Source organism: Hyperolius riggenbachi, chromosome 11 (genome assembly GCF_040937935.1).
Source record: "Hyperolius riggenbachi isolate aHypRig1 chromosome 11, aHypRig1.pri, whole genome shotgun sequence".
NCBI lineage: Eukaryota > Metazoa > Chordata > Amphibia > Anura > Hyperoliidae > Hyperolius > Hyperolius riggenbachi.
This window is the reverse complement of record NC_090656.1, coordinates 123727307-123739699: the sequence shown is the minus strand read 5'-3', so window position 1 is coordinate 123739699 and position 12393 is coordinate 123727307. Positions and strand designations below refer to the sequence as shown.

The window sequence follows — 12393 nt, the reverse complement described above, 5'->3', positions numbered from 1 at the left end:
CCCCACCGGGCCGATTTTCATAATTAAAAAATAAAAAAAAAAAAACACGCAGCAAGCACTTTGCTTGCTGCGTGTTGGAGCCGCACACCGTCGATGCGCCGCTACCCGCCGCGTAACACGCCGCCCCCCGAGACCCCTGTGCAGCCTGGCCAATCAGTGCCAGGCAGCGCTGAGGGGTGGATCGGAACTCCGTTGGGAAGCCCTAAAGAAAATCCCGTTCAGAACGGGATGTCCTTATGGGTAATAGCGCCGGCTGCGATCGGAGGGGTGGGAGGGATGCGGAAGGGAGGGGGGCATCATGTAGCTAGCGCTAGGCTAGCTACATGATTTAAAAAAAAATAGTGCTGCGCATCCACCCTGGCGCAATAAATAGAACGCCAGGGTGGTTAATTATATACATATGAGCTTGTTAACATTTTTTTCTCTATTCTTCATTAGCAATGAAGCTGAAAAACTTTGTGATAACAAGACTGGAGGTAAGTGCACTTTTTGATTTGCCCTTTAACAATATTTAAATATTGCCTGTCTTTCATTTTGAACTATGACCTCACTTGTTTAAATACCTCCTGTCTCTTACTCAGCTATGATTGACCAATCCCTCAAGTTAGCTGCAAGTTCTGACCTTCTGCTACGTTTATCGAACAAGCCTGCCTTCTTTCTGTCATAACCTATTAAACAAGTCTGATTACTGCCTGTTTGACCTAGGCCTGTGGCCCTGACCACATCTTGCCTTGACACAGGCTATCAAATTCACCTGGCAAAGCTACCTGTTCTCTCTGTCTCTAGTTGGGCAATACCAGGTGCAAAATCTAGTAGCTACTAGCAGTAAAGAAGTCCACTCCACTGTCTGCTAGTAGTAGAGGGCCAACAAGCCTTGTAAGATGCTCTGGTGAAGACCAGTGGCTGCTTAGACCTCACACTTTGGAAGATTCCACACCTACCATTGGTGAATGTGTAACCATCATATACGCAAAAAATATGTATTTAAAGTATTTGGGTCAAATGTTAATGCATTCACAGATCAGTAGATCAGTAACACAAGTTCCTCTGACTCTACCGTCCGCTACTTATATATACAGTACATATATATATATATATATATATATATATATATATATATATATATATATATATATATATATATATTATAGTGCTGCCCATAATTATTCATACCCCTTGAAAATGTTGACTTAGTTACTTTCATTCAAACAGCAAGTAATTATTTGATGGAAAATTACATAGGTGTTTCCCAAAAGATAATCAGACGATGTACAAGAGGCATTATTGTTGAAAAAACAAACATTTCTCAGCTTTTATTTACATTTGAGCAAACTTAATTAACTCCACTTGGGGTTTCAATCATTCTTTAAAGTCAAATCCGCTAGTCTTATATTTATTTTTATTGACAATATTTCTCATATTGAAATCTGTAACACGTACAGTATTCTATTGCTGTGTAAAAGTGTATACTTATATTAACACCATGACTTGTGTATCTGTGCTTATGTGCCAGAATGCTTGTGCTGTTATAATGGACAAACGTATCGCAAAGGAGATTCAATAACTGCTTATGTGAATGGTAAGATTTGTCCAGTTGGATATTGCATGGATGATGGAATGTTAGCGCTGATGTCAACAGACTGTCTATTCACCCCTGCAACAACTCCAGGTAAAATACTTCTAAAAGTATTAAAAGGAACCTGAGGTGAGAGACATATAGAGGCTCAAAAACAAACAAACAAAATATAAATTGAGGCTTTAACTTTCTAATAATCTTATGCATAAAACATAACTTTTAATATTAATGCCAATAAATAGTCATACAAGTGATATAGCATAAAACAGTCCTTAATACACATTGGTCATAGTGTCAATAGCCTAATGCATGTTTTGTGACCTATGACCAGGTCACTTCTTCAGAGGCAGAGGATTTTTCTGTGTTCATGGTTTATGAATACAGGACGGTTTATAAAAACATCTGCAGCATGAAAAAGGAACATACCGTATTTTTCGGACTATAAGACGCTCCTCACCATAAGACGCACCTAGGTTTAGGGGACAAAATCAAGGAGAAAAAATATATACTAAACCTGGTGAAGGGGCATCTTGTGGATTATGCCCCCTTGTACTTCTTGTGTCTGTGTCCTCCTCTGTCCTCTTGTGTCTCCCATGTGTCCTCCTCTGCATGGGCACAGTACAGAGAGTACCCAACATTGCGGCGGGTTGGAGGTTCGTATTGACAGGCATTCACAAGTCAGGAACTCCCTGCATTTGAACTTTAACACGCAGTGACTTTTTTTCTCGTCTTTTGGGGGGAGAAAAAGTGAGTCTTCTAGTCCAAAAAATACAGTATGTATAATGAATCAATCAAATAGTCCAAGCCAACAAGTGCTCAATAAAAAGGCATACTTTAAAATAGTATAGTCTCTGGAGATCAATATGTTTGTAACAGACCATATGCACTTACAAAAACAAAACAAAAAACGTATATACAGCCACATCCAGGTATGCATCACATGTTTTTCTCGTCCTGTCAGCCCAATACTCGGCCGATTATAATTTCATCCAATAGTCATCTCTGCAAATAAACCAAAACAAACTGGTATAATCAGAGTATGCTGGAAGCCAATACTAGAGCGGATAGTCCCTCTATTTATTGGCATTACTATTAAGTCATGTTTTATGCATAAGAGTACTAGGCTGTTAAACCCCACATTTTTACTTTGTTTTTGATTTTTGTATTCAGAGCAATGGCCTCCTTTTTATACAGTATATGAGTACTAATATTTAACACATATGAAGGCTGCCATATTTATCGTTTTGGTCAGTAGTGTCTGAATCACACACCTGAAACAAGCATGCTGATAATCTTGTCAGATGTTTTGTTTTTTTTTAAAAAAACATCTGTTCTGCATGGTTGCCCAGAGGCTATTGCTTAAAATGTTAGACACAGTGGATCAGCAAAACAGCAAGGCAACATGCATTGTTTAAAAAGGAAACAAATATGTCAGCCTCCATATGTCTCTCACCACGAGTTCCCTTTAAAGCGCACCTAAACTCAGAAATTCCTAGCTGCTTTAAAAGATAAGCAACAGCATAATAAACTTTAAAGAAAAACATTTCTTTTTTACAGTTTGTAGAACTCCAACAAAGATCCTGCAGTGTTTACTGGGAGCAGAGAAAGGGTTAACATCCAGTGTTAACATATTAGCATAGAGCATTGATACAGTTTAGACAGAACTGACAGCCTTAATTTGCATTTGCTGATTACTTGCAAATCAGGAACAATTAGACAGGCTGTTCTCTGTAAATACATGCAGGTTGGATTTCTCTGTGTTTTCCTTGTCTCCTGTGCAAGAGTTTAAGTCTGCTTTAAAGGACAACTGAAGAGGAATGGATATGGAGGCTGCTATGTTTATTTCCTTTTAGGCAACACCAGTTGCCTGGCTATCCTGCTTATCATCTGCCTCTAATATTTCAGCCATATTGAACAAGCATGCAGCAGATCGGAGTATTTCTGATACTATTGTCAGATCTGATAAGAATAGGTGCATGCTTGTTTCTGGTGTTATTTGGACACTTTGCAACCAAATAGAGCAGTAGGGCTGCCAGGAATTCAGGGAACTGGTATTGTTTAAAAGGAAATACATATTGTAGCCTCTATATTTTTTTCACTTCAGTTGTCCTTTAATCTCCTGGGCAATAATCCCGAGCTGAGCTCGGGGTATGTCGCGCAGGAGGCTTTCTCAGGCCGCCCCCCCCCCAGACCCCTTGCGCAGCCTGGCCAATAAGTGCTGACCAACCAGGCAGTGCTAAGGGGTGGATCGGGACTCCCTCTGACGTCACGACGTCGATGACGTCATCGCGAGCATCGCAATGGCAACGGTGGAAGCCAAGCAGGAGATCTGAACGGAATCTCCTGCTTGTGCTGATCGCCGGAGGCGATCAGAGGGGGTGGGGGATTCCTCTGCACAGCGGGTATCGTGTACCTAATGCTAGGCTAGCTACATGATTTAAAAAAAAAAAAACATTAAAAAAAAGTGCTGCGCCCCCTCCTGGGCGATGTAATTGTATCGCCCAGAGGGTTCAAGAAAACCTGTAACCTGAAAAAAACCCTCTTGGGAATACTTACCTCTAGAGGGGGAAGCCACGTTAGGATCCATCCTCCTTTGTCCTGGCAATCCAGCGCTGTGACCCCATGAACAGCAGCAAGGTAAATTGCCCGATTGAATCCGCTCTACTCTACTTGTGCCCTCCCTGCCCTTGGACAAGGGCAGGGAACAGATGCCCTGATGCTGGTAGATGTGCATATGGAGGACAGACTGATATTGATAGTGATAGGCAGGTAATGTGTGTAAATGGAAGCCTGCTACCACTGTCTTCAAGTCTTGGGGCTTGAAGACCTTTTCCTGTCACTGGCCCTGCTATTGCCTAGACACTGAAAAAACAAGGAAACATTTGATGACTTGTAGAAAGACAAATGGCAATACAGCATGCTTTGGGAAGCTGGTGGTGGAGGAAATGACAAAAAGGAATACTTAGGGACAAGATACAGAGGTAATAGCTCAGGTGGTTACAACATTTTTGCTAACATTGGAACCTGTTTTTGACTTCTCTACAGTCTTAGGGCTGGTTCACATGGACGCTTGGCGGCGTTTACCTCCAAGAGTTTGGGATTCAATGAATGGGAGCATTTAGCATCGTGCGGTTACCGGCGATTAACATCGATTGCACAAACGGTACATTCTGATCCCGATTTAACGCGTAGTTTCAGCCAGCACGCGGCTTCTAGGGTCGCTTAGCCGCTGCGTCTTCATGTCCCCTTGCGGGGATGAGAAAAGTCGATCACAACTGGAAGCTGACGATCACCGTACCGCTGCCCCCGAACGAGACGTCACAGGATGTCGCGGCTTCCGACGTCAAGCGTCCGTGTGAACCAGCCCTTACACTACATGGAAAGCTGAGATCAAAGGTGCAAAATCGGTTTCTCAAAAAAGCAAGTGTGATTAAAATTCACATGCAGTTTGGGAAATTGTAAACATGCTTTTGCTACAAGTGTGATGTCTGCTAGAGCCCTGCCTACCCTGAACTGTTGCAAGGGCTCTGCTAGTTGTGACCTCACCTGTTTCCCTATCATTGGTGAGGCAATTACAAGACGTGACCTGCTAGTTGGTTGCAGCAAAGACATCTCCTGTTCACTAGGGGTAGCAGGCCATAGCCCCCTGCAAGGACGGTCTGTGAAGACCATTTTCTACTTAGACACTCCACTGTGTGGGAGCCTGTGCCAACCGCTAGTGACAGGATCAACAATACATAACCATAACAGAGGTCCAGTAGGCCCTACAACATCGACTGAAGTAGAGGTACATTTTGAAACAATGGAATGAGTGATTTGTGAGGTACCCATTTAAATCATGGAGATGGAAAACTATTAATATTTTGTAGTTGGTCAAAAAGAGTCCCCCAAAACTCATCTACTGAAAAATGACACAAACTAGTTCACTTTCTTAAAATTTAAATTATTTTAAAGAATTCGGCTTCACATAAGCAGGAGGTTACACCATAATGCTTAACTTCAGACAGTGATTGAATATTCAAATCATTAGCACTCTACAAATATCCCAAGAGCTTCTGGTTCTCTGTAACCTCACTGGGTACTCTGTAATACCTCCTCTTTTTGCAATAGCAGTGGCCAATCATCTTGTGAGATCTGGCTTAAGTAGTAATTATTACTAACAATAGGGGATACTGTTTTCATTTTGGGCAACTTTGTCCAATCAAAATCTGCTTCACATGTATAGCAAAAATGTAAGCAGGAAAAGGGGTGTCATGTGAAAAGTAATTTCGGCAACAGCGGCACTCAATTATTATCATATATATTGGCAGAGATTGTGAGCAGGGGGTTGGTTAGGGTTAGGCATTGTTAGACAAAGGGTTTAAGTGAGAATAGGGTCAGGTGGTAGTAAAATATTAGTAATTGTTACTGATATTTTCCTATCAGTATTAGCTAGAGCCAAATGGTAGAATATTGGTAATTTTACTGATATTCTACTAGTGGCTATCACCACCAGCACCCAAATACAACAGTGCCCTTTTTCAATCTGCAAGTCAAGTGTATACTGTCTAAATAGTGTTATACACCTCATAACTCTATTACTCCTCAAATTCCGTGGTCCAGTTAGTCCCAGATTATTGATATAGTGTTTGTCTTTACTTATGAGAAAGTCAGTCTATTTCTTAATGAAAATTCAAAATGAACATTTGTTTTATAAAACAAAAAAATGTCAGTTTCAGTTGTTGTGTGGTTTTTGTACAGTTTTCAATAAAATATAGAAAGAACATTGCCAATGTTCTTTAAATTTTCCAAAGCTTCATAACCTTTTTGGGAGTGTATAGTAGAATCAATACAGTTATGTAGTTTTAAAATCCCAACAATAAAACTGGAAGACTCTTTTGAATGGAGAACACCTTCAGGGCTGGATTTGTACCTTTTACCGCCCAAGGCCCACTATCACTAGCCTCCACCTGACCAGCTTTCCTACCCCCCCCCCCCCCCCCCCAAAGAACAGGTAGCCAGATGAAGTACTGAAGGGACCTAGAAGCCCTGTCAACTCTCCAAGGAGTAGGAGAGATGAAACAATGGGTATATTCACTAAACTGTAGTAAGATGAATGATGTGCATAAAGTCTTACGCACGATGAGTAGAGCGCAATGCATTGCATGTATAATACACACATTATGCTGCTTACTACAGTCTAGTGAATGTACCCAACTACCAGCACATACAGAGGGAGAGACCACTGTCACTGTGCAAGAACTGTGCACAGTACACGATTGTGCACTGAAAAAATATCTTGCTATCAAAATGTTATTAAAATAATAATAATAGATGCAGTCAATATTTGTTATAAATTGCCAATAACAAGAAGACCCTAAAATGCATGTGTTAAGGATCTGATTATTGCTAAGCATTCTTCAGACTTTTCATGCTTTTACTGATTCTTTAACAGATTTTTCTTTTATTATTTTTTTTACTGATGGCTAACATGGCTAACAATTACTGCAATACTGCTACCTTTATAAAAAGCCAGCAAGGGGGTAAGATTTAATTTAGAAGGGGCTGCCATAAATTTCTCTAGGGGAAAAAAACACCTTATCTCTTTCTGGTCCAGGGCCAGGGGACAGAAGGAATTGCTTAAGTCATTAACAGACTCTGACCAGCTATACTGTTCAGCTCAGCTTGAGTTGTAAAGTGGAGCTCTTCTCTACAACCCTGACACTAAACTGTAGCGTGTATGTTCCTGTATCATCAGGAGATAGTCCAGTCTCATCGCAAACCAGGAAGTAAGGAAGATGCACAGAGCTCTAGAATTCAGGCTGTGTGTGCAGCAAGGCAAGGCAGCTACAGAGCAGGAGAGATTATTTTGACATGTGGCCTCTTATTTCTCCCTAAGTCCATCCACCCTTCTAACCTTCTGTTTTTTCAGTGCCCAAGGATATGGTTTTTGAGGCCTTTCCAGAAGTCTGGCTCAGCACACCATACGGCATTGAAAGCCCCATCCACCAATCTATCCTTCTCCACTGGATTCCTTACACACACTCTAAGAACTAAAGCCAATAAGATTTGATTACTGTATTTATTTCATCATCAGTTTAAATGTCTTCAGAAGTGCTTGTTGATATGATGAGACTAACCTTGTTTTCACCCTCTAAATCTCTAGTTACCATCACAGAGTTCTTAACGGAGATCCTTCCCACCGGAATTTCATTGGAATCTAAAACAACAGAAACCAGCAGCAGGAGCACATTTTATACAGCCTTGCTTAAGTCACTCAGTACTCCCTCCTCATATTCTGCTCTACACTCAACTGCAAAACCAACCAATGGAACCAATGTAATCTCAGCTAGTGTTTCATCCTCAACAAAGGAAGGCTTTTCAATTACAAGAAAAGTAACAGAATCTGAATTGACATCACACATCTCATCGACTACTCCAAAGCTAACCTCATCCATCATTCCTTTCACTTTGTCACCAACTACTGTTCCCAGAACAATTCACAAGGAGTTTTCTTCAAGTTTGCCTTCATTAATTACAACTACTTATACCCCTACCCTTACACCTGCAACAACACTCACTTATCCTGACACTTTTTCGGTGTCTAGGACTGTCATGATAAGTTCTCCCTCACCCAGTGAAACTACTGAAACCACCTCTAAAGCGACTATTGAATCTAGAACAACAAATATTTATGTTACTGGTTCATTTCTTAAGATGGTCACCACACCAACAACATTTACACCCACAACACACTTTTATTCTGACACAATTCCAGTGTCAAAAACTATCCCATTAAGTTCCTCCACATCCATTAAAACTATGCATATTAGTACTCTGACGACACTGAGATCTTCGACCCAGCTCACCACCACACCTACCCTCAACAACACAATGTTTTCAATTTACACTGGACTTTCAAAGATAACTAAAGCTACCAAACCTTCAAGCACAGCTGCAGAAATGCAAACTGGATATTCACAGAGTGTATCATTAACTAAAAGTAAGACAACTTATCCATCAACAAATCAAAGCTCCTCTGAATCACCGCCAACTTTCAGTAAGTAACATAAACATTTATTGTACTGTTATCAGAGTTCCTCACCCCAAGTCTAAAGGCCCACCAACAGTACATATTTTAAAGAGACTCTGTAACAAAATTTTCAGCCTTATTTCTTCTATCCTATAAATTCCTATACCTGTTCAAATGTGGTCTGGCTTACTGCAGCCTTTTCTAGTTGCGCAGTGGCTGTGTTATCTCTGTTATATAATCTAATCTTCTGTAGGCTCTGTCAGGCTCAGGCAGGAATGTGCTGTCTGCTGTTATTGGCAGAAGCTATACACACCCTCTCCACAGCCTATCACAAGCTGGTAACAGCCATGTCTTTTGTTTGTAAACACCATCTAAAACTGGCAATTACAAGCCAGGATTGCAGCAGGCAGTGGCAGAAACAGCACAGAGGGGCCCAGGAGAACATAATGAATAGAATGGTATGCTTTTTATTGTAAGAATTTTAAAGTACAGATTCTCTTTAAAGCCCCATGTATTCACGTGTGGGGTAGTCTGTGTAACAGCAGAGCTGGTTAACTACACCAGTCTGGATTTCTATAAAACATGCAGTGTTGGTGGGCCTTGAGGACAGGGTTGGGATACACTGCTGTAGTTAACTAAATGTGTGGGGACTGAGATAGAAAACAATGTAAACAGCTGCATTTTGATATAGTGTATATACAGCCCCTTTACACTGTTGGGGCCATGCCATACCTTGTACCACCATGGCCAGCAATGTTGGCAAGCATTGTGCACTGTTACAGGTGCAGATGGGCCCTTGTCCATTATTTTCCTAACTCTGAGAATCTACAGTAAGTAAATTAGACCCAGTTTGTTTATAAATTTCCTACTATCAATATCTTTACTGTTTCTAGTTGTGTGCTTCAACCAGTTGCCTCGATTATGGCTGTATATTTATGCCCTTCCAGACTTGACTTATTATCCCATGGGCATAGGTACTCCTCTATTGATGATTATGAGCGGCACGCATGCTCGCCCCCAGCGGCAGCAGTTAGAGGACAGATTGGTAAATAAGTGCCTTATTAACAAATTATCTCTACTGTAACAAATAGCAATGATCATTTGTTGAAAGTGTTAGTAAAACCCCTCTAACTTTTACTTTTGTTTCAGCAAAGAAAGCATTCGTTACATTATTTTTAGTACAGTTCCTCTTTAGTGATTGCTTTCACTGGATAATGGATACATTAGAAGGCGTCAATACAAATATTGCTTCTTGCGTATTTTACTTGTTTACACATATTGACATCAAAAGTTAAAGAGGCCATTTCCAATCGCAGGACGGAACAAGGTGTGTACACGTGCCAATCCCTCTAGCCGTGCCATGCGCAGCTATAGGTGACTTGCATACGTGATGTGAAATTATGCAGCATGCTGCCTGTTTTTTCCTGTGTGTGATTCAGAAGGTTGCTTTTTGATTTCAATATGCTGCCTTTCCTCTTTCAAATTACATATGGGAAAATGCTGAAAGTAAAAATTCACTTCATAAATAAGCAATTCCTGCTGCACATTGTTGAGATTTAATGGTTAGTATTATTTCAGCTTGCTTAGCTTCTGTTTTGTGATTATACAATACTGTCACTCCACTGAGTCTTTTAGATTCGGAGTGTCGAAGCTGTTACCTGTTGGTAGACTAGTACAGGTGTGGAAGCGGGGCTGGCTCTAGCGTGGGGCAATAATCACTCTGCCCCTTAAACGTAGCCCGGCTGCCTCCTCCACCTATTTCCTGATTCTGGAATGCAGAGCCGGCGAGGCGAGGAGACGGCACGGACGTCAATCGGTGGGAGGTGCGCAGCGGTCATGTGACTGTTCAGTCACATGACTGCTTGGCTGTGCGCAATTGGTTCAAGCTCCTCCGAGTCCTCCGCTTAGTGTATGACATCATACGCTACTCGAAGAGCGTTAAATGCCAGCCTGCCCACCCGCACCATTTGTATTTGAGACTGAGAGAGACACAGATGCTGCTGTGTGTGCTCTGGATCAAGATCTTTGTGTGCTCAGTGCTGGCTGCCTGTCTCCTGCCTCCTCCCCTCTCTATTAGAGCCACCCAGTCACAGTGTTGTTTTCAAGGCTGACTGACCCCCTGTGCGCTACATGCACCTGTCAGTCAGTCACACTGTATCTCTCATTATCTGCTCCTCTCTTCCATTTTGTAAACTGTTGTTGTTGCTTGCCACCGCTGCCTGAGCTGCCTCCAGTCCGCCACTCTGCCAGTGCCTGCCAGGCAGGCAGTCCATCCGGTCAGACGGGCCACTGGGCCAGTGCCACTGCCAGTACCAGTCAGCGTGCTCCTTGCTGTGAAAAATATGCAACGGCACAGCATATCAACACCTTTATAGAAACATATTTCTGTATTTTAGCAGAAAAATCCTGCATATATCTGAAATGTGCATAACGTGCTCTTGATGTTTGCCATTAAACAATATTTATTTATTTTTTGTAACTACACTAGCGGGTATAAGTACATTACAGTTAGCCCCGCCCGCCTGCAGAACCCGCGTTTAAGTTTCTCTAACAATTACATCGCTCTGGTGTGATTCATCCCATAGAAAAACATTAGCCAACCACTTTTGAAAGTGCTAGCAATTTTAAAAGTGTGCAGAAGCACTCTAGGTGTGCACCAGCCCTAAAGATGGCTTCTTTCACCTGCATGTAGAGCGCCTTTGACAGCATGTTGTCTGTTCACAGCAAAATCTTCCACAAGCCAGCACACCACATTATATCAACTCCAGGCAATAATTACGTAACAATGGACTTGCCAACACCTATCTATGAAATAGCTTTTGAGTAAATTGTACAATTACTTTTAAAACCCTGAAATGTAAGGATTGTGTTAAAAAATGCTTTAGTTGCCTCACCGGCGTAACCACCGGGGATGCGACCCCCTCAGCCGCAGAGGGGCCCGGGGCCGTCCGGGGCCCGCAAGCCATGTGCAGGGGCGATTCTAAGACCCCCCAGCCAGGTGTGGAACTGGCCGCAGCTTCTAATAGACGCCGGGCCAGTTCATTCCCTGCAGCCGCAGTCTGTCTCCCGGGAGGCAGAGCAGGGCTATGGCAAGATGGCCGCTGAAGCCCTGCTCTGGAGACTATTTGTGTCTCCAGTACAGGGCTTCGGGAGCCATCTTGCCGTAGCCCTGCACTCTGCCGGTCAGCACGGGAGATGTGCAGGAGGATCATCGGGGGATCTGAGGCCAGGAGAGGAGACTTCTGCCAGGTGAGTGAATTGGTTTTTTTTGTTTGTTTTTTGTTTTTTTTTGTTTTTTTTACAGGTGCTGTCCAATGTTCTATTTTCTGTTGACTGCTGCCCACATTGTGATTTTTCTGGTGCCTGCTGCCCACATTGCGATTTTCAAGTGTCTGCTGCCCACATTGCGATTTTCTGTTGACTGCTGCCCACATTGCAATTTTCTGGTGCCTGCTGCCCACATTGCGATTTTACTGGTGTCTGCTGCCCACATTGCGATTTTTCTGGTGCCTGCTGCCCACATTGCGATTTTTCTGGTGCCTGCTGCCCACTGTATGATTTTCTAGTGACTGCTGCCCACATTGCACTTTTTCTGGTGACTGCTGCCCACTGTACGATTTTCTGGTGACTGCTGCCCACATTGCGATTTTCTGTTGACTGCTGTCCACTGTACGATTTTCTGTTGACTGCTGCCCACTGTACGATTTTCTGGTGACTGCTGCCCACATTGCGATTTTTCTGGTGATTGCTGTCCACTGTACGATTTTCTGGTGACTGCTGCCCACTGTACAATTTTCTGGTGAAC

General features: G+C 42.4%; 1 protein-coding gene across 2 annotated transcripts in view; it reads left to right on the top strand.

The window, feature by feature from the left end:
* Positions 1 to 12393, top strand: part of LOC137537710 (mucin-5B-like) — a 192995-nt gene that overhangs the window by 139449 nt on the left and 41153 nt on the right. For both annotated transcript variants that reach the window (XM_068259649.1, XM_068259648.1), the window contains exons 9-11: positions 439 to 476; positions 1514 to 1669; positions 7722 to 8615. In XM_068259649.1, the coding sequence (XP_068115750.1) occupies positions 439 to 476; positions 1514 to 1669; positions 7722 to 8615 (1088 nt within the window). The remainder of the gene's footprint in view (positions 1 to 438; positions 477 to 1513; positions 1670 to 7721; positions 8616 to 12393) is intronic.